The following is a 26,520-nucleotide window of genomic DNA, read 5'->3' on the forward strand; positions in this document are numbered from 1 at the left end:
ACTTTTTCCAGAGCGTATTCTAATGCTCCTTGCGAAAGCTGGGCCATTGCCTTCTTCATGATGTGTAAATGATGAACCTCGTGCATTCTTTTTTTTTAAATTTATTTATTTATTCATTTATTTTTGGCTGCTTTGGGTCTTCATTGCTGCGCGTTGCCTTTCTATAGTTGCAGCGAGCCGGGGGCTACTCGTTGCTCTGCAGCATGTGGGATCTTCCCGGACCAGGGCTCGAACCCGTGTCCCCTGAATTGGCAGGCAGATTCTCAACCACCGCGCCACCAGGGAAGCCGCCTCAGGGAAGCCCCCTCGTGCATTCTTTTAAAAACAATCTCTCTTTTCTCACGTTTCTAGGTTTATGCTTATCTTTCCATTTATTAATCTCTGTCCCCACACCAGGCAGGGAAGCCCTGAAATAAGAAGGTACGTCTATCACGCCCAGCCGGGTGTTGGCCCTGCCGCGGAGCCCGCCAGCAATCTGCCCGAAGAACCTGGGTCACGGCGCGGCGGGACCGGCCAATCAGAAGAAGTTTGGCCCTCTGCAGTTTCCGTCCGCTCACTAGGAGGCGCTGCGGCCGCCGCAGCGGCTCCCGGGGCTATCGCGGGCCGGGGCGGTTGGACTGGCGGCTGACGCTCGTGGCCATGGAGTGGGGTTCGGAGTCGGGAGCTGTGAGGCGGTACCGCATTGGAGGGGAGCGCCGGGACGGCCCGGCGGCCGCGCCGCAACTGGAGAGGGAGGCCCTGGCGCAGGAGCCCCCGGCGGACGCGTGCGGCGGCGGCGGCGCGAGGACGCGGAAGCGGAGCGGGGAGGGGAGCGGCGGCGCGAGCCGGGGCGCGGGGACCGGACTGTCTGAGGCGCGCGCCGCGCTGGGGCTGGCGCTTTACCTGCTCGCGCTGCGGGCGCTCGTGCAGCTCTCGCTGCAGCAGCTCGTGGTGCGTCGGGCCGCTGTTGGGCACCGCGGAGAGTTCGACGCACGCCAAGCCAGGTACCGCCGCCTCCGCCGGGCCCGGGCGTCCCTTTTCGGTGTGGGATGCCGCACCTGTGTGCACCTGACCCCGCGGGGCCTCCTGGGCTCGCCACCCCCGCCCGGCTGCACGTGGGGTGGGGTTGCCTGGCGCGTCCCCCTTCTGGAGCCCCAATTTGCGGGACGCGGGGGTCGCGCGGCCCCCTATTAAGCTCGTGGTACACGTGCGGGTGGCCAGGGTGATTGCGCCGGCTTTTCCATCCCTTTTTTGCCTCACCTGCAGATGGTTTGGTTATTAGTAATCGCCCATCTTTCGGAGCAACTTACGCTTTTTACTAGCTCTCCTACTTTGCAAGTGCGATGGAAGGCTGTGAGGTTTGTGGACCCAGTTCGGTTTTCTGGGAAGGGTCCGAAGGGGCTAATGCAGTGGTCTAAATCTTTGAGGGTCACAGGTCTCAAACCTGAGAGCTATGGAGGCTCTCCCTGGAAGACGGCACATTCAAAATTTTACTATTTCAGAACTTCTCAGTTTCCTGGAGTTTGTCCTTGGGTCCTTGGTGTGTGAGGTTTGGCTTTTTCTTTAAAAAAAAAACACAAGAGACCTTTACGTATACTAGGAAATGTGAATTAAGTCAAAGGTATTGTGACCTAAATGTGTCAAAGCTCATAAAATCATAAGCTAGCAGACTTTTCAACAGCCTTGGTGTTTTAGAAAACTTTTAAGTACAAAGTGCTGGAAGCTTATTTTCTTAAAGGCTTTCTGAAACACGCCTCCCCACCCCCTGTTTTCCTCACTTGGAATGCAGTGAAAAGACAAAAAATTTTTTTGTTTGTTTTAGGGGTAGAGTTGGTTTTGGCCTGAATTGAAGTTACTTGGCCTTGTGTGCACAATGGGAGGGCTGAGTCCATTCTTCAAAAGTTTTTCTTTGCTTATTTAACCTCTTGACTTAATTGTCTTTGCTCTTGGTTTCTGCTACTTAGAATCAGTAACCCAGCATCAGTAACCCTCCAGAGTGTGACACAATGAAATTGTATTCTGTTCTGTCTAGCCATCAGCAGTTATACGTTTTGAATAAAATCCCTTGTCTTTGTATTGATTCGATATGGGGGTTGGGAGAAGTTGGGAGTGGAGTGAGTGTAGAAAACTGAAGGGATGAACTCATGGAAGGCCAAATAAAATGATGGAACTTTGCAAGTGATTTTCACATGTTACCTGAAATACTAAAGGCAGCCTCTTTTATGTGAGAAGTCAGAGAACTTGTTCTTTGGAAAGGGGAAGTGTGGAGGAAGAGTTGCTCTGTGCGAAGTGTTAGTCTTAAGCCTAGGACGCCTTGTCATCATGATTCTTCTGGTTGCTTCCAGGGATTATCTTGAACACATAACATCCATTGGCCCCAGGACTACAGGAAGTCCAGAAAATGAAATTCTGACAGTGCGTTACCTTTTGGAACAGATTAAACTGATTGAAGTTCAGAGCAACAGCCTTCACAGAATTTCAGTAGATGTACAACGGCCCACAGGCTCCTTTAGCATTGACTTTTTGGGAGGGTTTACAAGCTACTATGACAACATCACCAACGTTGTGGTAAAGCTGGAACCCAGAGATGGAGCCCAGCATGCTGTCCTGGCCAACTGTCATTTTGACTCAGTGGCAAACTCACCAGGTTTGTGCCTGTTTTTTAGTCATTTTGAAATCCTCACAACAAGGAAGCTTGTTAACTCCAAGCTGCTTGAGCAACTGTGGGCACTATTTTCTTAGACAAATCTTCTTTTCATTGCGATGGAAGATAGGATGATTAGAATAATTATCATTTAGTTTAAGGTCTACCTTTCAGTATTCTCTCAAGTGCTTTGTTTACTTAATTTTTAAACATTAGTGCCAGCAGCCCAGCGACAGGGCATCGAGTATTTCTGGCAGACTGAAATAGCCTTATCAGTGTTACCAGTGTGTGTTCTTCAGTCATGGAGTTAGGTCCTGCCACTTCAAGTGTTTGCTCAGCTAGGTGTCGTGCTAGGCTTTGGGGTTGTGGGATGAAGGAACTGTACTGGCCTTCAAGGGACACATGGTTTGGAGGCTCACTCTCCTAGCAGTTTCTGTCGACCTATAATGTGAGAATGTTGGTCCATTGGGGATGCCATACTGGTAGAGTACCTCATTAATCCATAAATCTTGCCCTGAAAATACTTCGGCAGAATAGAGTACTTGATGTTTAGGACAGTGCCTGACCAGTAAATATTTGTTGAATTCAGTATCTCCTAAATTGAACTTCAATTTTTTAGAGTAATATTCCTCAGAAAAAGGTTTTCAGTAGCTAGAAATTGTAAATAGGGAAGAATAGAAAATAATAGCAATTTGCAATGAGATGGCATCTAGTTCAATCCCCTCATTTGACACAGGAGTACTCTTAGCTGATCACCACTGATCTGAGACAGGGCCAGGACCTGGGTTTCCTGGCTAGTCAGTTCTTTTAGCTATATTTGAAAGGAAGGAGAGTATTAGGATGTAGTTAATGTTCCCTTTGGCAAACTACTTAACTTCTTTCCTCAGTTTCTAATCTGAAAAATGGCGATATAACAGTACTTTCCTAATGGCATTGCTTAGAGGATTAAATGCGGATTAAATACGAGTAAAATAGTAGAATAGCAACTGGCATGAAAAATCCTTTTTTTGCAATTAGTAGTTATTTAATATTAAGTACTTGCGGATTGCTTAAACTTAAACCAGCCCCAATATGAACATCTAGAGTTATACAAACTATAAATTAAAATTTGCGTGCTTGATAAAATTATTCATACTAGGATATCTTTAATTAGGAATCTTGCCAATTGCATTTAGAATGTAACATGCTTTTTCAAAAATTAGTATACACTCATCTGTTTTATAAAGTCAGAAATACCTTTGTGTGTGCTGGGGAAATTAGTGGTCTTGTATGTCCATTTCAAAGCGGTAATAAAATAAGCATCACCCTGTGCCCACTATTTTGATGCTTAAAATCTAGGAAGGGACAAATTAACATCATGGTTATTTAAGAGCATTATATAAGAAAGACATCTATACAAGTATCAGAAACAAACAGTACCAAATGTTAGAAATCATATATATGAAGTCCAGTAATGAAAGGATGGCATTTTGTGGGTTACTGGAACCCATTTTTTTTTTTTTTTTTTCCCCCCCCTGGTACGCGGGCCTCTCACTGTTGTGACCTCTCCTGTTGCGGAGCACAGGCTCTGGATGTGCAGGCTCAGCGGCCATGGCTCATGGGCCCAGCCTCTCCGCGGCATGTGGGATCTTCCTGGACCGGGGCACGAACCCATGTCCCCTGCATCGGCAGGTGGACTCTCAACCACTGCGCCACCAGGGAAGCCCCTGGAACCCATTTTTAACTAAAATTTTGTAAGGATACCTATGCCAACAATCTCAGGGAAACTTCTGTCATTAATAAATTGTTAAAAATAGTTTTAAAAACGTTCATAAAATAGATTGTCACCTAAATTATTTTAATGGATGAACAAACTGAAACATGGTTATTTTTTAAGGGTACTTCTCAGCAAGGTATCTGGAACTTAGGAACTGATACCAATTAGGAGTAATGTTACCCACAGAAAAAGGCCTTAAATATCTTCTTGGGTTTGCTGCATGGTTCCAGGTTGTTACTCTGGGGCTGGCTTCAGTTTCAGGGTTAATTCTAAATGGAAAGGGATGTTGGTTAAGCATCCAGCCCTTATAGATACTGTCCTCTAACTTTCCTTCACTTTCTTAAAGATGTCTAACCCTTCTCTAGGTTTATTCTCAGACACCAGAACCATTAAAATAAAGGAAGATAAAAGGACAGTTTAACTTTTAATCAACTCTATACAGATATATATCTTTAAATTTCCATTTCTCTTCCTTTGAATAAAGAAAAATTTTACTGCTTTTTATTTTAAAGTAAGTCACAGTCTCAAAGTTAAAAATCATTTGTTTCCTTTGGTTTTTGAAAGGTGGCACTTTTTACTGATAGCTACATTATACTTCCTCCTTGATAGTACTTAGGTAATTATTACTTTGTTTCACTTCGATTAAAATACAATCCAGTAATCACTACTGAGACAAGTATAGCTAATAAGTAGTTTCCTCTCAAGTAGGAATGGGGTCTGGAATTTAACAGCACCAAAACAAGCATTTTAGCTGGCTGCAGAGCCTTCCTTAAGTTTGCAAAGAGAAGGAAAAGCTAACACTGAATGCCTACCACAGGCTAGGCACTGTGCATTACCTTGTAATCCTCACAACACAACTGTGAAATATAGATGTTATTAATCTGCTCTCTAGACCAGGAAATAGTAAAGGGGCAGAGCTAGAATTTACATCCAAGTCTTTTCTTAATCTAAAACCCACACTATTCTCTGTAGCACCCTGCCTCCCACGTGTAAACCCAGAAATGCTGTTGCCTGGGTTGTTACTGTGCCTATTTACTTTGATCATTCTTTGAACTTTTTATTATGGAAAATTTCAAATATATACAGAAAGAGAATTGTTTAATGAACCTGAGTGTACCAGTCACCCAGCTTCAACAGTTCAATCTTGCTTCTTCTCTACTGCCCTACCCCCCACCCCGACCTTGACTATTTTAAAGCAGATCTCAGCTATATCAGTTCCTCTGTAAGTATTTTGGGCTGTATTGTTGAAAGATAAGGACTCTTTTTTTTTTTTTTTTTTTGACATGCTCATAACACCATGAAAAACTTAACAATAATTCCTTAATATCATCAAATATCCAGTCAGTTCCTTAATGACTTCTTATGGTACTTTAAAGAAAAGTCTTGGCCCTAAAATCATCTTTATAATCACCTTTAATTAATATATAAAGTTTCTGAATTAAGAGGTTAAGTGATTTGATGAGGTTCTCTGCTTTATCAGTGCTGGGACCAAAGATTACTATTCAGGTCATTAGTCTCCTTTCCTGTATCTTATTAGATTGGGTGTCTTCTTTGTACTTTTTCATCACATGATCCCCTTGGAGAAACTTTAAAAAATGCTACACTATCCATACTGACCCCTCTTATGATTTTTAGCAGGAAAACTAGCAGGAAGGGAGTGGGTGGCAGTTGGAGATGACATAGGAAACCGTGAACACCAGAAGTGAGGATACTACAGAGGACGTGGAATAAGGATAAAGAATTTTAAAAATTGCTTTGGGCGATGAGAATGCCAGTTTTCAATATTGCCTTAGGTTCCTTCTGGTTGATTATTCAACAGGTATTAATTGAGCAACTATTGCGGGGCCAGGCACAGTTCCAGATACTGAGAGTAAATCAGCAAGCAAACCAAAGATTCCCGTTCTCCTGGAGTTTACTGCTGGTGGGTGTAGTTATCACCAGATGATGACAGAGCTATGCTACTTGCAGCTATTGTGATGCTTCCTTGATGAGAAAACTCTGTTTCTTGCCATAATGGTTCATACTGTAAAGGTTTTAAAATCTGAGAAGCAAATCTGTTTTTCTGATTTAAAGGTGCCAGTGATGATGCAGTTAGCTGTTCAGTGATGCTGGAAGTCCTTCGTGTCTTGTCAACATCTTCAGAAGCCTTACATCATGCTGTCATATTTCTCTTTAATGGTGCTGAGGAAAATGTCTTGCAAGTGAGATTTTACTGTTTTAAAGACTAGGCTTGAGTAATAATGGTAATGAGAATAATAATAATAACAATAGCTAACATTTATGCATTTTGATTATTCATTCGAGTAGTATCATAAAATGACATGCAAAAGAGATACTGTACTGGGCTGTACTTTAAAAAAATCTACAGCCACTTATGTATACATGTTTAATATTTGAAAACTCAACTTAGATCGTCTTGTCAGTGTTTTTTTCATAAAAGGGCTCTGTGATGGCATAATTTTTCACCTCAGGTTTTCTAGAGTTTCAGAGATGTTTTGAGGCAGGCACACGGCATGAATGCCCAACCACAGGGATAGCGCCTTCCCTTCTATTGTTTTGCACAGGCTCATACTTACTAAAGATGTTGTTTGGCTCCACTCATGGAAATCAGGCTGCCTTCTGTGAAGAGTGACTTTCTGCTGAGCAAACTGCACATGGCCATTAGGCAGAGAGAGACACACAGATAGATGTCTTTAGATCCTGCCTTTGAAAAATATGATTGTTTTTTTTTTATTCTTCCCCTCATCAACATAGACGTCCTTAAAAAAAGCAAAATAAAGACTTTAATAGTATAAGATTGTTTAACTGATATCTGTTTTCTTTCCTTCTCATTCAGGCCAGTCATGGTTTTATTACCCAGCACCCGTGGGCCAGCTTGATTCGTGCATTTATTAACCTGGAGGCCGCGGGTGTAGGAGGGAAAGAACTTGTATTCCAAACAGGTGTGTGAGGCTGTACGTTGTATATTTTAATGCTATTTTTGTTTTTATAAAATGGAAGTTTTTTGAATGTAAATAATCTAATGAAATGAACATTCTTTTAAAATCATGAGACAGTTTTAGCTTGTCTTTTTGAAGTTTTTAACAAAATAATATTAATGTTAATGTCATAAAAATCCAGTAATATGAATCAGAGTTCAAAGCTCAGATTTGTTTGGTTAGGGCATACTAAAATCTGATGTTGGTCGTTTCATGCCATTTTCCTGCTCTATTAGAAATTTGGGTAATGTATTTTAGCCAGAGATGTAGCATTTGCTAGAAGCTTAATAATGAGGAGTATTTTGAGGTATTAGGTGGGCTAGGGGAAGTGAGGAAGGTGATATGGGAACTTGTTTTTTATTTTTTAGCACCCTTCACAGACATGATATTGCTTAAGTTATAGAGATATGCTAAGTATGTCTTCATAACCTAAACAGTACCACATTTTAATATTCTCCATCCAACTTACTTTAGACTTTTACCGCTCAAAATGAATGTGTATTTTAACTTCAGCCAAACCTATGAGCATCTCAAGGTTATGAGGTCAGAAGCAAGGTTCTCCCTTCTTTTCACCTCAAACCTTTCTGTTTACTCTTCATCTGAATAATGAGAAGAAGCTGGTACCTAATATCTATAGGGGTCGGTGGATGCAACACTATTATCCATTTTCCTCTAATTCTTGGATGTCCGTCAGGGTAAGAGGAACACTTGATATAACAACCACCAGATCAAAAAGCAGCAAGAGAACATTCTGTAAGCAAAGAGGACACTGTGTCTTTCTTTTCTCTGGTGAAAATACTAGGGCTGCACATGGGCAGGAGTGTGTCTTTGTATATTTTCCCTACTGGAAGCGTACTATAATTTAAGTACCTTCACATCCATACTTTTTAATTTGTTATCACTGGACCCTGCCCCTGTACTTCTAGGACCCAAAGAACAACCAGTCTAAGGTTTAGTGTGTGCCTTTCCTGAATTTTTCTGTGCATATTTATTAATGCATACATATTCTGTGTGTATATATTAATATATCTTTCGTACATATAATCCAGAGAGGTTAAAACACATTTACCTAACTCCTGGGTATACATTCAAAAACAAAAACAGACAGAGACATTAATTTGAATAGTTACATGCACTGCAATGTTCCTAGCAGCATTATTTACAATTGCCAAGATATGGAAGCAACCTAAGTGTCCATCGACAGGTGAATGGATAGTGTGTGTGTGTACACAATGGAACACTCCTCAGCCATGAAAAAGAATGAAATTTTGCCATTTGCAGCAATGTGAATGGACTTGGAGGGCATTATGCTAAGTGAAATCAGTCAGAGAAAGACAAATACTGTATATCACTTATATGTGGAATCTAAAAAATACAACAGACTAGTAAATATAACAAAAAAGAGGCAGACTCACAGATATAGAGCACAAACTAGTGGTTACCAGGGAGGAGGGGAGGGGCACTATAGGGGTAGGGGAGTAGGAGGTACAAACTATTGGGTGTAAGACAGGGTCAAGGATGTGTTGTGCAACATGGGGAATATAGCCAATATTTTGTAATAACTTTAAATGGAAAGTAACCTTTAAAAATTGCATTTAAAAAAAAATACTTACCTAGGGTTAGCAAGGGCTAGACCCAAGTCATTTAATTTATTTATTTACATTTATTGAGTACTCATTTATGCTAGGTCTAATTTACAGTCCCTGCTCTTTTTACTAAATGCGGACAGTTAGACATAAAAATTCTACAGTTTACATTTTAGATATAATTGCATTATTTGGAAGGATATAAACAAACTGTTAATAACAGTCACTACTGGATGGTGGGCATTGCTGTCAGAGCTGTGGTGGGTGTGACTAGAGTGGAGGATGGGGCAAAATGTGAAAAGCCAATTTGAACTCTCCACTGCTTCATAAACTTACAATCAGAATTGCCATTACAGCTTTACTGATACTCTTTATAGTTTTCTGTATTGTTTAAATTTTTTGCATTTCATATGATTACTTTAATAATAAAAACAGACTTGTTACTACTTAGCAATATATATACAATTTAAATGTTTTACTCATTCTAAAATCCTCGTATTTCAAAATTAAGTTTTTTCTAGAGGGGCATCCTACAAATATTTGTAAAGAATGTTTCTCCCCTTTCTTTGAGTCTTTGTATGCTGTTTTCCCTCTAGGTTTTGGTAGCTTATTCTTGTGGCTAAACTGTATACCTGAAAGCTTTCTGGGCACTTTCTGACAGTCTAATACCTTTCCCAGTATTTCTCTCACTTCCAGATGCCCTTCCTACAAAAAACTAGCTTTCTTGTGGGGATTGCTTTCAGAAAGCTAGTTAGTGTTGCTTCCATGTCTGAAGAGGGAGGATGAGGCCTCCTGGGTCTGGAGTCCTGGGGAGCTCTGCCAGACCACCCTGTCCTCAGCTTCTGCAACAGGCGCTTTTATCCTACACAGTAGCGCTTGTCCTGCCCTGGGAACGTTTCCGTTAAAAACAGTTTGTCCTCTCTAGTGCTCCATTGTCACTTCAGAGAGACATTCGTTTGGGGAGTTTTTAGTGACTAGAATAATCATTACTACCTAATTTTTAAAAAAATTTGTTTTATTTATTTATTTTCGGCTGCATTGGGTCTTCGTTGCTGCATGTGGGCTTTCTCTAGATGCTGCGACTGGGGGCTACTCTTCATTGTGGTGCACGGGCTTCTCATCGCGGTGGCTTCTCTTGTTGCGGAGCGCGGGTTCTAGGCACGCGGGTTTCAGTAGTTGTGGCACATGGGCTCAGTAGTTGTGGCTCGCGGGCTCTAGAACGCAGGCTCAGTAGCTGTGGCGCACAGGCTTAGTTGCTCCGCGGCATGTGGGATCTTCCCGGGCCTGGGCTCGAACCCGTGTCCCCTGCATTGGCAGGCGGATTCTCAACCACTGCGCCACTAGGGAAGCCCCTTAGAGTATTTTTTGAGGTTCATCCATGTTGTAGCATGTATCGGTACTTCATTCTTTTTCTTTTTTTTTTTTTCCCCACCACGTGGCTTGCGGGATCTTAGTTCCCCCCAGGAATTGAACCCGAGCCCTTGGCAGTGGAAGCGCAGAGTCCTGATCACTGAACCGCCAGGGATTCCCAAGTACTTCATTCTTTTTTATGGCTAGATTGTATTACATTGTATGGATATCCTGCATTTCATTGATCCATTCATCAGCTGATGGACAACTGGATTGTTTCCACTTTTAGGCTATTATGAATAATGCCACTATGAGCATTTGTGTGTAAGTCTTTGTGTGGACATATAGTTTAATTTCTTTTGGGTGGATTCCTAAGAATGGAATTCCTGGGTCATATGGTAAATTTATGTTTTAACTTTTTAAGAAACTGCTAAACCAAATAAGTTTTATTTTAGAAGAAATGTAAATTCAGATAACAGAATTTTTTTAATACTAGATTTTCAAAAAGTAAGTAGAATGATAATGCCCAGTTCTGATGAATACAGAGGAACAGGCATTTTCAAACACTATTGGTGGAAGTATAGATTGGTGCAGTTTTGGGGCAGTTTGGCCATATGTATCACTTTAAAAAACGTACAGACCCTTCTGTCCAGCAGGTCCACTTGCAGGAATTTATCCTGTAGAAATAGTTGCACATAGACGCGTAGGTCTAAGTACTGCATAATCTTCTCAGCTTTTTTTTAGTAAGAATGAAGAACTGAAAACACCTTCCACGTCCATGCATAAGGGACTGGTTATATTAGTGTTGAGTTAATAAACATCTTACTTGGCTTCCATAATAATATTCTCTGCTCTCAGTCTCCTTTTTTAGTTCCTCCTTTTTTTGTTTATTCTGGGCATTGATGCTACCAACTAAAGTTAGAAGAAAGCAGAGCAGAGGGAATGATGCTTGGTGTGAGTTGGTTCTGGACTTCCAGGGAACTTTGACTTTTCATTGTTGACATTGCAATCTGCCTCCCCTCAATATCACACATGCTCATGCCCTTTGCTTTAAGAAAGATGGGATGCATTCTTGAAGAAGAAATGGGTACACAAGAAACTGGAAGCATTATGGGATTTAGATGATGGCAGGAGAAAGACTATAAGGTGAAAATATTTCTGTGTGTGCCTCCCACCTTCCTCTGTGAGATAATTAAGATAAGAGCTTTCTGGGGGAGGCAGGATAGGTGGTGATTAAGAGCACAGCCTCTGTGTTCTGCTGACCCAAGTTCCAATCTCAGCTGTAGCATTGCAACCTTGGAGCTCCATGCTTCAGCTCCTCATCAGTAAAACTGGGATAATATAGGATTAATAACCAGTGCGTAGAATCCTCAAGTCTGTAATTTCTTGTTTAAGAGCTGCCTTTGCCCTGTTTATATCACAGAGAGTATCTTACTCAGTAGTTCATCTGCCTTCCCCATCCCAGTCTCCCTAGTCTTCCCTTTTTCAACAACACTTGACCTGTCTGTGACCTGTAGGCCTCAGTGGACAATCAGTGAGAGGATGGAGTAGGGCTGGAGCACTACTGTGCAGCAGTGTGATCTGAAAGGGGTCAAAGGCCAGGTAGTGGCTATTCAAAACCCTTTCCTACTGATGGATCTTACGTTTTTCTCAAATATTTTTTATGGTACAATGCATAAAGTGAACTTAAACTTGATGATATCCTTAGGTGTCTTTATTTCATCTTTTATTATAAACTAAGAAAAGTACACAGCTCTGAGAGTGCTCAGCTTAATGAATTTTTACAGACTAAGTCATGTAACTAGAACCCAGCTCAAGATTGAGAGTATTGAGAGTACTCCAGAAGCCTGAAGCCTCCTCTGTGTCCCTTCTCAGTCTTCTTTCCCCAAGATTACCCCATTCTAACTTATGCCTTGATAGATTTAATCTTGCTTGTGTTTGAACTTTCTGTAAATTGACTCATATGCTATGTTTTCTTTTGTGTATGGCTTTTTTTCACTCAGTATTATGTCTGTAAGATTCCTCTATGTTGTGTTTGGTTCATTCTTTTTCATTGCTGAATAATATTCCATTGACAAGGATATCCATTCTACTAGTGATGTTAGGTTGCTTCTAGGCTTTGGCTCTTATGATTGGTTTTAGGAACATTCTTATGAGTGTCTTTAGCACACATGTTTGTGTATGCACGTTTCTGAGTGGAACTACTGAGTCATAAGGTGTGTGTAATTTCAGCTTTGGTAGATAACTTTTGGTAGATATATGCCATACTTGGATGCAAAAATCCTAAATAAAATATTATTAACACTGGTCCTGAATCCAGCAATATATGTGTAGTTATGTGTATGTGTATATGTGTACATATAGGTACATACAAAAAAGATAATGCTTTCCAACCAAGTTGAGCTTATTTCAGGAATACAAGATTTTTTAAGTTTCAGGTGTACAACATAGTGACTCAATATTTGTATATATTGCAAAATGATCATCAGTAAGTCTAGTTAACACTCATCACCATAAAGTTGCAAATTTTTTTTCTTATGCTGAGAACTTTTAAGACCTGTTCTCTTAGCAACTTTCAAGTATACAAGACAGTATTATTAACTTAATCACCATGCTGTACATACACTACATCCCCATGACTTATTTATTTTATAACTGGAAGTTTGTACTTTTTGACCACCTTCACCCATTTCACCCATCTCCCAACCTCCCCATCTCTGGCAACACCAACCTGTTCTCTGTATCTATGAAGTCCTCTTTTTTTTTTTTTTTTTTGGTCAAGATTCCACATATAAGTGAGATTGTATGGTATTTTTCTATCTCTGTCTGGCTTATTTCACTTAGGATAGGCTGAATAATATTCCATTGTGTGCGTGTGTGTATACACACACACACACACACATTTTCTTTATCCGTTCATCCATTGATGACACGGTTGCTTCCATGTCTTGGCTATTGTAAATAATGCTGCAGTGAACATGGGGGTGCAGATATCTTTCTGAGTTAGATTTTTTTTGGATAAATACCTACAAGTGGAATCATACAGTAGGTCTATTTTTAAATTTTTTGAGGAACATCAGTACTGTTTTTCATAGTGGCTGCACCAATTTACTTTCCCACCAAATTCACAAGGGTTGCCTTTTTTCCACGTCCTCACCAACACTTACTTCTTGTCTTTTTGGTAATAGCCATTCTGACAGGTATGAGATGATATCTCACTGTGGTTTTGATTTGCATATCCCTGATGATTAGTGATGTTGAGCACCTTTCAGGGACCTCTTGGCCATCTGTTTGTCGTCTTTGGAAAAAATGTCTATTCAGGTTGTCTGTCCATGTTTCAATCAGATTGTTTGGGGGGGTTTTTTGCTCTTGATTTGTATGAATTCTTTATATTTTAGATATTAACCCCTTATCAGAAATGTGATTTGAAAATATTTTCTCTCATTCAGTACACTGCCTTTTTTATTTTGTTGATGGTTTCCTTTGCTGCGCAGAGGCTTTTTAGTTTGAAGTAGTCCCATTTGTTTGTTTTTTGCTTTTGTTGCCTTTGCTTTTGGTGTCAAAACCAAAGAATCATCACCAGGACCAGTGTCAAGGAGCTTACTGCCTATGGTTTCTCCTTGGAATTACATGATTTCAGTCTTTTAAAGTTTATTTATTTATTTATTCTGGCCACATGGCTTGTGGGATCTTAGTTCCCCAACCAGGGATCGAACCCGCCACCCCTGCATTGGAAGCTCGGAGTCTTAACTACTGGACTGCCAGGGAAGTCCCTGATTTCAGTCTTATATGTTCAAATCTTCAACTCATTTTGAGTTAATTTTTGTGTATGGTGTAAGATAGTGGTCCCTTTCCATTATTTTGCTTGTGGCAGTTCAGTTTTCCCAATATCATTTATTTGAAAAGACTGTCCCTCACCAATTGTGTATTCTTGGCTCTTTTGTTGTAAATTAGTTGACCATATATATGTGAGTTTACTTCTGAACTCTATTCTGTTCCATTGATCTGTTTCTTTTTTTATGCCAGTATTATACTGTTTTCATTACTAGCACTTTGTAATATAGTTTGCAATCAGGAAGTGTGATGTCTCTAGCTTTGTTCTTCTTGCTTAAAGTCGCTTTGGCTATTTGGGGTCTTTTGTGGTTTCATACAAATTTTAGGATTGTTTGTTCTATTTCTGTGAAAAATGCCATTGGAATTTTGGTAGGGATTGCATTGAATCTCTAGATGCTTTGTGTAGCACGGACATTTTAACAATATTAATTTTTCCAGTCTGTGAGCACACAGTTTCTTCCATTTATTTGTGTTATCTTCAATTTCTTTCATCAGTGTCTTAAAGTTTTCAGTGTACATTTCTTTCACCTCCTTAGTTAAATTTATTCCTTGGTATTTTATGCTTTTTGATGCAATTGGATATGGGATTATTTTCTTAATTTCTCTTTCTGATAGTTCATTATTAGTGTATAGAAATGCAAATGATTTTGTGGAATGATTTTACATCCTGCAGTTTTACTAATGGTAAATGAAGATGGCTTAATATTTGAGTCACTCCATGTAGTTCACCACATTATCAGAGTAAGAGAGAAAAACCATCTCAATTGATAATCTCAGCATAATCATCTCAGTAGATAAAGAGCAAGGATATGTTCCTTCAATAACAGTACATTTATCACACTCAAAAAGTGTGACATTGGGCTTCCCTGGTGGCGCAGTGGTTGAGAGTCCGCCTGCCAATGCAGGGGACACGGGTTCGTGCTCCGGTCCGGGAAGATCCCACATGCCGTGGAGGGGCTGGGCCCGTGAGCCATGGCCGCTGGGCCTGCGCGTCCGGAGCCTGTGCTCCACAACGGGAGAGGCCACAGCAGTGAGAGGCCCGCATACCGCAAAAAAAAAAAAAAAATGTGACATTAATATAAAACTGTTAGGGCTTCCCTGGTGGCGCAGTGGTTGAGAGTCCGCCTGCTGATGCAGGGGATACGGGTTCGTGCCCTGGTCCGGGAAGATCCCACATGCCGCGCAGCGGCTGGGCCGTGAGCCATGGCCGCTGGGCCTGCGCGTCCGGAGCCTGTGCTCCGCAAAGGGAGAGGCCACAACAGTGAGAGGCCCGCGTACTGCAAAAAAAAAAAACCCAAAAAACCCAAAAAAACAAACTGTTAGTGAATAAACAGTACATATTCAGATTTGTATTGTTCTGATAACATCCTTTGTTTTGTTTTTTAGTCTGAGTTCCAATCCAGGATCAAATGTCAGATGTATTTTGATACATCACAGTCATTATATAACACGCACATAAAAAATATCAGTGTGAACTTAATTATTATAAAGTGAATACCCTTCTAACCCCCACGTGTGAAAGAGGATAGACTCTTTTTTTTTTGCGGTATGCGGGCCTCTCCCTGTTGTGGCCTCTCCTGTTGCAGAGCACAGGCTCCGGACGTGCAGGCTCAGCGGCCATGGCTCACGGGCCTAGCCGCTCCACGGCATGTGGGATCTTCCCGGACCGGGGCACGAACCCGTGTCCCCTGCATCGGCAGGCGGACTCTCAACCACTGCGCCACCCGGGGAGCCCGAGGATAGACTCTTGCTACACCCTCCCAGAAGTTTTCCACCTGCCCCTTCACAAATACAACTCCCTCCCTCTCATCTAAGGTTAGCCATTATTCTAATTTTTATGATCATTACTTTCTTTCCTTTATAGTTTAGCTTTACCTGTTTCTCAATGTGGTTTTAATATTTTAATCATAAAACTTTATTAATATCTAATTGTAATAGTAATAATATTTTAATATTTTAACATGGTTTGATAATATGCTTCCCCACCATCATTTTTCTTTTTCCTTTTACATTTGTGTTCTTCTCAGTGCATCACATCAGAAGCATGTAGTGTCTGTCTGATTACTGACGGTGTTAACCTTCTATCACTTGATTATATTTGCCAGGTTTTTGTACTTTGTAAAGTTACACCTTTGTAATAAATAGTTTGAGGCTGTGTAGATATCCTGTTTCTTGTGAAACTTTGATCCTAGTTTTAGCAATCATTGATGATTCTTGCCCCAAAGCATTTTTACTATAATGTTAGCCAGATGCTGTTTTCTGGGTCCGTCATTCCGTCTGTAGTTAATAGTTGGAGTTTGCTAGAAGGAAGGCTTTCTCTTCTCTCTTGTGTGTATTTATTTCAGTGTTTCATGTATGTTTTATTTTATGGATTTTATATTCTGTTATAATTATTTTGATGCATGAATTGTTCCAGTTTAGGCCAGTGGCAGCCCCTTCAGCTGGTGCCTGTCCCTTTGACATGTCTCTGACATGTTTGTTTGAGCACCTTCTTACTTTCTGGCACGAGATGATCCCACTTATCAGTATTTTCCTAGGCTCAGATCTGGAATTGGGCATGTCTCTAGGGAGAACTGGTTTTTTTAGTGGATAATTGTATTCAGAAGCAAAGATCTTGGTGCTGAGTAGGTTTTTTTTTAAAATATTTATCCTATTTGGGGTTTGTAGGGCTTTTTGAATTCATAGTTTGGTATTTAAGTTTTGGGAAATTATTGGCCTTTACCTCTTTAAACATTGCTTCTACTCCATTCTTTCTCCTCTTCCTCTGAGATTCCAGTTACTCATGTTAGACCTTTTCACTGTATCCCATATGTATTATAAGCATTTCTATGTTTTCCATCCCTATTTCCTTCTGTGCTTTAAATCTCTGGATCTATATTTTTTTCTTCTGTTGTGTTTAACTTTGTATTAAACTATATATATATTAAAATTCTTAACATCAATTATTATGCTTTTCGGTTCTAGGGTTTCCATTTGACTATGTCTCTCACTCTCTCTTTGTTAATAGGTTGTAGTTGTCTAGTGAAATTCTTGCTATCATCTGTGTTTTTGAATAATTAATAGTATTTATTTTAAAATCCATGCCTGGTAACTCCAGTCTCTGGGTCACTTGGGTGTCTGGTTCTGTAGTGTTTCTCCACCCCTTCCCTCCCCCACCGTTTATGGTTATTTTTTTCTGTAGGAAAGCAAATTGATTATCTGTTTATAAAGTTATAAAAATGTTAATATTCTTAGATTTCCTGAAATACAGTTACTTGATCTGTCTACAGCAGACAACTTTTTGGTAAATTTAGTTGTAATATACAACCCTTGAATCTCAGTGGATTACAATAGCAAAGGCTTATTTGTTGCTTGCATTACATTCTGGTTCCTGAGTAACTGCAGCTACATCCCATGGTTATTATGTTCCATGTGTCTTATTCATTCTGAGACCTAGGCTGAAGGAGAAGCCCTCATCAGGGATGTTTTAATCTCAGGGCCAAAGTTAATGGGAGAGATGGACCATGTGATGGTTCTTCAGAGTCTTCTCAGGTGAAGTTCATTTCTCTCCCATTCACAATCAATTGACTGAAGCAATTTATGTATGTGCTACTTCCCCAGGGAGGCATTATAAGTTATATGGGAGGGAGGAGTGAATAATTGGGAACAGTAATACAATTTATCTTGCTATCCTAAAGAAAAAACTCCCACATTTGAAAAAAGCTGTATGTACATGAAGATGTTAATGCAGAATTATTAACAATGATAAAAATTTATAGTAGTAAGGAACTTTATGATATATTCAGTGATTATGCAGTTCTTAAAATGATCATTGTAATATCTAGCAACATAGGAAAATGCATTTAGTACACTGTTAAGTGAAAGAGCAATGTAGAGAGTATATATACCCTATCAGTACAACTATGTACACACAGTCATACATTTGTAAGAAAATAGGAAAATGATGATAGTTATCTTAGTAGTTTTTCATTTTTAAACTTAAAGTTTTTATAGTGCTGTTATTTTTTATTATTTTTTTTTTGCGGTATGCGGGCTTCTTACTGTTGTGGCATCTCCCATTGCGGAGCACAGGCTCCGGACGCACAGGCTCAGCGGCCATGGCTCTCGGCCCAGCCGCTCCATGGCATGTGGGATCTTCCTGGACCGGGGCCCGAATCCGTGTTCCCTGCATCGGCAGGCAGACTCTCAACCACTGCGCCACCAGGGAAGCCCTAGTGCTGTTATTTTATAATTAAAAGCAATTTTGTTTTCTTAAAGGTTATTTTTCATTCTAAAAAGTCATACACATTTATCAAAGAAATGTTGGAAAATACAGAAAATAGGATTAAAAAAAACAAACTCTTGACCTATCTCCCCAAATCACCACAGTAACTATTTCAGGTGTGTTTAAAAAATTACTATATTAAAAATATTTACCAGATTAACCTTGTATTATGTTGTCATGTTTCATTTCAGGTCCTGAAAATCCTTGGTTGGTCCAAGCTTATGTTTCAGCAGCTAAACACCCTTTTGCTTCCGTGGTGGCTCAGGAGGTTTTCCAGAGTGGAATCATTCCTTCAGATACTGACTTTCGTATCTACAGGGATTTTGGGAACATTCCAGGTATTCTGTCAGTCGTTACGGGCTTTTTTGTGACAATGATTAATCAAAAACAAGTTTTACATTTTGGAAGTTTGTGAGTGAGCAGCATTTTCTGAGAGCAAATTCTCTATGTGAAAACTGCATATTTTGACTTACTGAAAGAGAGACCCTGATAGTTTCTTTTTCTTTTAAACTCCAGTCTAGGTTAAATGCTTCCCTTTTCTAGAACATGTCATCTTGGCCCACAGTGTGACAGAACAGGGGAGAACTGGTTAGCACTTCATTCCCCAAAGATGGTAATAGATCCTTCAGGGGTCTTTTTCATTGTTATCTTGCTGTGCCAACTGCCCTGGGGGCTTGTACAGCTTATTTGAAGTTAAAATTTGGCTCTGGCCTGGCAAGGATGTCGATGGCAAAGTTTTGATGACCTCCCGTGCTCAATATTCCTACCCCTTGCTGTGTGAATTGTAATGCCCCAGTCATTATGTATTGAATTATGTACCATAACTATTGGTTCTGTGAGAATTTGGAAGAGAATTTACATCATGCATTCATGAATGTGACAAAGCAATCATGTCACTGCTTTGATGTTTTGTCTTTCAGGAATTTAATACATTAAACAAATGGGCCTAAAGTAAGGTTAATCTTTAAAATGACTTTTTTTTTTTTCTGTATGTCTTAGGAATAGACTTAGCTTTTATTGAGAATGGATACATTTATCACACCAAGTATGACACAGCGGACAGAATTCTAACAGATTCCATTCAGCGAGCAGGTTGGTATTCTAATTTAGACTTTTTTTTGCAGTACACCGGCCTCTCACTGTTGTGGCTTCTCCCGTTGCAGAGCGCAGGCTCCGGACGCGCAGGCTCAGTGGCCATGGCTCACGGGCCTAGCCGCTCTGCGGCATATGGGATCTTCCCGAACTGGGGCACGAACCCGCGTCCCCTGCATCGGCAGGCGGACTCTCAACCACTGTGCCACCAGGGAAGCCCCTAATTTAGACTTTTGATATTAAGATGGAATACAATGGATGACCTGTAAACCTATAAATATTCTGTGTCTTGTGCATTAGGGAGGCAGTGTATGGTGTAAATGAGGTGGGGCTTTGGAGTTAGATGAGGCTTTGAATTTTAGCCTTGAAATCTAGTTTAGCAGTTAAGAACATAAGACTATTCATTATGAGGAATTTGAAAGGGTGTTGACCCAGGGTTATGGTCGGATTGCTGAGTGATGAGCCTGTAGCCAAAATGGAAGCTATACGTTGCAGGTGGCACAAGCACATCTTTGGGCAACTTGCCGAGGTCTGGAAAAGTTACATTGATCCAAGGTTGAGTGGTGAGGGCCAGTAAGTGGGTTATAGGACAGGTGTCAGGACAAGGGGCAAGGGAGTTAAAGTGTTTTCCAGAGAGATCCATAGTAGTCAGGGGAGGTGAGTCTGTTGCTGAGCCTTAAAAAGAGTTGGTGGGATTTGGCACAGTGGAAAAGAGAGGATGTCCCAAGTAAGAGCACAGCACGAGTAGGGTGTGTTTGTGTATGAGGGGCTGTTGGTGAGTAGATTGTCAGAGAATGGAGGTTGCATTTTCAGAAATAGAGGGAAATGAGGTATAAGTGTATAGGGTAGAGAAAATTGTAGAAAGCTTTAAAAATCAGCAAGAAGACGCTGTAGGAATAAGGACTTATTAAAGGCCTGAGTACACGAATGAATGATGGTTTAAAATGCTGTCAGTCTGGTGATGCAGTGTGGAGTGGATGGTGGAGACGGGGAGAGAGCCAAGAGTCAGGGCTGTTCCAACAGTAATTTTCATGTGGAATAGTAAGGGACCTAGACTGGGATGTTGACCAAAGATAGAAATGAAAGCAAGGGGATAGAAAATTAGGTATATTTTGAATGTAAATTCAACAGAACTTGACAGATTAGATAAAAGGGGCAGCAAGGGGCAGCATCAGGCCTAGCTGGCTGTGGGAGAGATGATGCCATTGACCATTATGGGAACACGGGAAGGAGGCCCCCATCCAGAGCAGTCATGAAGAGGGGAAGGAGACTGAAGTCTGTCAGATGTAAGACGGAGGGTGTCTGAACTGACCAGATGAAAATATAGATACACTGTTAGAGCTCATGACAGAACTGGATTTCTGGGTTTGGAAATTAAAGGCATAGAGAAAACCACAGAAGTATGGAGAATGGAAATGGTTTTTGGAAGAGGGAAGCAAAGGTAGAGGACTAAACTTGAGCTTTGAGGAAGACACATTCTAAGGTGTGACAGAGGAGCCAATGAAAGAAATCCCGCAGTAAGACAGAGGTGGTGTCTTCAGTGGAAAGAGAAAGCCAATGGGATGAGCAGCAGGAAGGAATGCCAGTCATTCATGTCTTCTTGTAATCCTTCATCATTAAGTTCAAACTCGTTTAGTCATTGATTGATATAACAGATATTTGTGACGGCATCTGATGTGCCAGATTCTGCCTGATAATGGCTCTCCCAGCTCTCCAGTTTCATTGTTGAATACTCTCTCTACTTATACCGGACTTTTTTTCCACCCTGTATTTGGAACTTGCCCTCCTCAGAGCCTTCATCTACACAGATGAACAGTCTCAGCCTGGCCAGTCTCTCCCCCGATGTAGCTCCTGTCCATCCTTTAGCTGTAAATTTCACTTCCTCGAGTGCTTCCCTGACTTCTCAAACTCCGTTAGTCTCCCGTGATATGTTTTTAGGGGACTCTCTCCTTCTTATTTCTTTTTTTAATTGGGATATCATTGAAATTCCTTATTAATTCTTAACACACGTGTAATAACTTGTTTGGTGTTTGTGAGCTTCATGAGTTTCTTGGTTCCCCACTGAATTTTTGGTATCTAGAGCAGTGTCTGCTACATTAAGTATATATTAAATGAAGAAGGACTAAGAAACAGCCACTGGATTTGTCAACAGCGAGGGTAGAATTGATCAGGGAGTAGCTGTAATAAATAGAAGAGAAAGGATGAAGACCAGGTCACTGAGCTTTGAAGTGGAGAGGAAACAAGAGTAGGGGGCATGGACCTTATCTGAGATATTTAGTAAGAAAAGTGGGGGAGAGCAGTAGGATGGTAGAAAGCTATTTCTGTTCACAGTCTTTCTAGGTATTTCTTTACTCTAACAGTGGATGGTTTATTCAACTTTGTTACCTTTCTTTTCTTTCTTTTTTTTTTTTTTTTACTAATAGGTGACAATATTTTAGCAGTTCTTAAATATCTAGCTACATCTGATATGTTGGCTGCTTCTTCTAAGTATCAACATGGAAACATGGTCTTCTTTGATGTGCTTGGCCTGTTTGTCATTGCCTACCCCTCTCGTGTTGGCTTGATAATTAACTACATGGTGGTAATGGCTGTTGTTTTATACCTGGGAAAGAAATTATTGCAGCCCCAACATAAGAGTAAGTATTTTCCTTTAAAACTACTGTACTGGCACGGGTATGGAATTTGCCTGAAGTTTTTTAGTCACTTTGCTTATATCTTTCCAAGAAGTTAAAAATCTTAAGAAAAATAATATTTGATTTATACTGTTGTAAGAAATTTGTAAATTAATATCAGGTTGATATGCTCATTATACTTTTAGTCATGGTGAAGCAGGCAATTTTTACGTACTTATGCACTTCATAGAAGTACCACAAAAGCTTGTGGAAAATGGTTTGTAAAGATTGACTTTTAGTGAAGAGTCCCATTAAAAAGTCTTGTCCACACTACAGACCAATAGCACACTGTTCTGGAGTATAAATGAGCATCTTCTGGTTAAATTGGTCTCCTTCTAGTATGTTTTGTACTCTAAGTTGGTGTGTGCTGTTATCAGATAAAATATTTAGCAGCAATTTAAATACTCATTTATCACTGGTTATTTTCTCATGCTACTTCTACTCCTGTGTTAGCTTCTTTTAGTAAGATTTTATATGGAACTTTGCCTTCCATTTCTGCTGTTATTTCAATACACAAAGCATCCCAAAGGTGATGAAGATTAAGACGACCCACTTTTCTAGCCAGGAATATATCTGAACTACTCCTGAAGACTTATCTCTTTGAGTCTTTTGTACACACGGACTCTGAGTAGATGTCAATACTTGAATCTTATTCACTGATACTTTCCCTGTGTAGTGTTTAACAAACCTTACCCCTAGGAAATTTCAGTATTTTCAATTACAATGGTGAATTTTATTTTAATGTTTGCTCCTTTAATTCTACTAACTGGTTATGAAATTGATTTGATAAAGACGGTGATCTCTACTTTTTGTTTTCTCTCAATTAGCTGCTACCTACACAAAGGACTTCTTCTGTGGACTTGGCATCACTCTGATAAGCTGGTTTACTAGCTTGGTTACAGTTCTCATTATAGCAGTGTTCGTCTCTCTTATTGGACAGTCTCTCTCATGGTATAACCACTTCTACGTCTCCGTTTGTCTGTATGGAACTGCAGCTGTTGCCAAAATAATATTCATACATACCCTCGCAAAAAGATTTCATTATGTGGTAAGTGTTGGGCATATTTATTGATTTCTTTTTGCTGCCTTCTAGGATTGAAGACAAACTCAGGTGGGTGTTCCTTGTGATTGGCCTTTTGAGCTATCACAGATTGGCATGGCTATAGATAATTGACTCCCAGATCTGTGTTGACTTTCTGGAAGTCTTCTCATTCTGCGGGTAGCAGACTTCAAATGAGGTTATAAAGCTGCAAACAGTTTGGGTTGTTGGTGACAGCAAGGTGTGTTAGCATAGCCTTTTGCCTCTCCTGACTCTGCGGTTTTTGTAACCATGCTCTTTAATCTACCAGCCTTCCTTGGGATCACCCAATTATTTATATTTGAATAGCTCTGTTTTCCACTGGACTGTAAGCTCCTTGAGGGCATGGATTGTTTTGTTCATTGTCCCCTGTGCTTAGGCAGTGTCTGAAACAGCACTAACACACAGTAAGTGTTTGCTGTGTGAATGAACGTTGCGCTTAAAACTGCGCTTAAAGTTTTCAGTTTCCTTCACTTTTTTTTTTTAACTTTTATGTTGTTGATGCAGATTCTGTCAGCATGCCTTTGTGGTCTGGGGGTTATACTGACATATTGCTAAGGAGAATAAGGGGAGGTAGATAGGGTTCCAAAATGATTTATGCTGACTTAGAGAATATAGCCATATTGTTGTGGTTTCAACTGTATACCATTGTATTTTGTTTGGTAAAAACAAAATTAGGTATTAGGGTTATGAGATAATAGGACTAAACATAAATTACAGTGAGAGAGCAAGCAGTGGTTTCTGATTTTCTAAGAGAGTTAAAGGGAAAATCTTTCTTAGTTCCGTCATTTTCAAGACGGCCAGTGTAAACCTGTTTTTTCGGTTTGTACTGCTGGGGGTTAGAATGGAGACATGGAAGACTATAATACAGCATCCTTTCGCAAGGATGTCTTTGGTACCTGAACCTTGGTCTCAGTTTCAGTTCATGTTGGGATATGATCTGAGGAGCCCTTCTGTGTTTCAGGCCCTATTGAAGAAAGGTTCTTTGAGGTTAGCCATCTGTTTATGGTTGAGCCAATGCTTGTATCTTAGTGGCTTCTGTCTCCAAAAGAATTATACCATGGGGCTCAATTTCACATGCTTATTCTTAGTGCAATGGTGTGTAATCAGTCAGAGCGTGGCTGACTGTCATTGATACGGCATTGGGGTGCAATAGAGGGTAAGACAGAAATGCTTAGTAAAGTTCTACTTTGACTGATTTCAGTTGTCTGATTACAAAACTTCGGGCTGAAGGCACAATGTAAAGAATAGTGTGTTTTATTTTCATTTCACAAATGGTCTTTGAGTATCCAGTGGGCTTCCATGCTAAGGTCTGGTACAGAGATTCAGGACATAGTCTTTTTCTTTGAGGAGCTCACAGTTTCATTTGGGGATGAAATGATGGAGAAACCACAGGGGTTTCAGTACATTGGGACGAAGTGAAGTAGAGTGATATATTAACAGTGCTGTAGGAATATAGGGCCAGGAGAGATGAATTCTGTTTGTGGAAGTCAGGAAGGCTTCATGAAGGAGGTGGTGACATTTGAACTGGGTTTCTGAAGCCTGAGTAGAAGTGTGCCAGATAGAGAACAGGTTGATGGGCAAAGGTGGGAATGTACAAGATGCATTTGGCTCACAGTCAGTAAAAAGTTCAGTGTGGTGAAGATGAGGTTGATAGGATAATAACTGAGAAAGCAGGCCAGGGTGAAGTTGGAGCATGACCCTAAAAACCAGTGGGGCCACAATTTAAAATTTCTAAGCAGGATATTGAGTGTGAGAATTTGTATTTAGTAGGAACACACTGGTAACAGTGTACAGAATGGATTGGAAGGGGTAGAGGGATAATAGAGACGGGGAGAGGGGAACTAGATTTGAGGGATGTTTGGACTTGGGTGCAATGTGGGAACAATGTAAAACATTTTCAGTTATTACAGTCTTCATTGTTGAGATCTTTGTTTTTAAATATCTGAGTGGAATTTGGCTTCAAATTGAATCCTAAGGATTATTTTATTCTTTTTAAAGACCATGACTCTTGATTAACAGTGTTGAACATCTAATTATTTAACGATGATAGCCTGTCTTTCATTGTCCAAAGGAGGTTTGTCAAGTGAACTTTAACTTGTTTTGAAAACATGTGACAAACTCTTTTGAGCTCTTGAATTAGGGACCCTTATAACAAACATGCCCTGGACTATACAGAAATGAGAAGGCAGAGGAGAGAGAAAAGCTTAAATATATCTATTTCCGTTTTGGTATTTCTGCACTAAAATTATAACTTTCATGTTTACATTAATAGAATCGCTGGTGCAGACGTTAAAATGTATTAAGTACATATGGCAACTTTCTTCTGAAGAACTCAAGGTGCTGCACAGGAATCCTCAGACTTCAGAGCTCAAAAAATGTAGATCAAATTTTATAACGTGAAACCACCAGGAATCCGGGATGGGGGCAAAGTTGTGCTACAAGACCAGTTGGAGATAGAAAAGACTCAGGAATCAAGCAAAAACCCCCCATGGCTGTGTGCTCTAAAGGTCCTGCAGTTCTCAAGCTGTGCTGTTGGTGGCGCTGCAGCCGCCTTCACATAGGTCATTTCTCCAGTTTGCTTGACATTCCTTGTAAGTTGCATGAATAAAAGAGCTTACAGAGGTCAATGTTTTTAGGAGAGTCCTTTCTTCTATTTTAGAACATTTCCAAAGGGCTTTCAGCCCGGTGGAGGGAGAGCACAGATTATATACAAGTAATGATGTTTTTACCCCCATCTTGTTAAATTCCCCTTTCCTGTGCAGTAATTTGAATTTATTACTTTATGATAGGAGGTAGCTTTGTCAGTGTTTACTTTAAAGTTTAAAGGATAGACCCTGCTCCAAACAAAATATAGCTTTTTGGAGCAGTGGAAGTTATACTACAATAGAAGATCTTTATGAATGGCCCATGAATGAGACGACTTGTATATTTTCTTTCTTTCAGAATGCCAGTGACCAGTATCTGGGAGAAGTATTTTTTGACGTCTCTCTGTTTGTGCACTGTGGGTTCCTTACAGCTCTCACTTACCAAGGGCTCTGCTCGGCATTTATTTGCGCTGTCTGGGTGGCATTCCCGTTGCTCACAAAGCTTTGCGTGCACAAGGACTTTAAGCGGCATGGTAGGGTATTTTTGGTTGTGATACAAATGGAAAATACCTTAAAATACATAAGATAAGGCTTCCAGCAACTATTTCCATATTTGATCCTTTTGCGTAGGCTTTCTAAATTGTTGCTGTTTGTTTTTTTTTTAACTTTCAGATCACACAGATTTTTATCTTACACCTT

The 26,520-nt window shown here is 40.3% G+C and overlaps 1 protein-coding gene across 1 annotated transcript in view; it reads left to right on the top strand.

The window, feature by feature from the left end:
• The first annotated feature begins 548 nt into the window (after positions 1 to 548).
• The window catches only part of ERMP1 (endoplasmic reticulum metallopeptidase 1), a 53,075-nt gene continuing 27,103 nt past the window's right edge, over positions 549 to 26,520 (top strand). Inside the window, exons 1-9 of the mRNA XM_004279113.3 lie at positions 549 to 983; positions 2,325 to 2,626; positions 6,453 to 6,580; positions 7,216 to 7,321; positions 18,583 to 18,729; positions 19,391 to 19,483; positions 21,907 to 22,119; positions 22,983 to 23,203; positions 26,180 to 26,354. Coding sequence (XP_004279161.1) covers positions 640 to 983; positions 2,325 to 2,626; positions 6,453 to 6,580; positions 7,216 to 7,321; positions 18,583 to 18,729; positions 19,391 to 19,483; positions 21,907 to 22,119; positions 22,983 to 23,203; positions 26,180 to 26,354 — 1,729 coding nt within the window. The 5' untranslated portion in view covers positions 549 to 639. The remainder of the gene's footprint in view (positions 984 to 2,324; positions 2,627 to 6,452; positions 6,581 to 7,215; positions 7,322 to 18,582; positions 18,730 to 19,390; positions 19,484 to 21,906; positions 22,120 to 22,982; positions 23,204 to 26,179; positions 26,355 to 26,520) is intronic.

This window comes from Orcinus orca, chromosome 6 (assembly GCF_937001465.1).
Source record: "Orcinus orca chromosome 6, mOrcOrc1.1, whole genome shotgun sequence".
Taxonomy (NCBI): Eukaryota; Metazoa; Chordata; class Mammalia; order Artiodactyla; family Delphinidae; genus Orcinus; species Orcinus orca.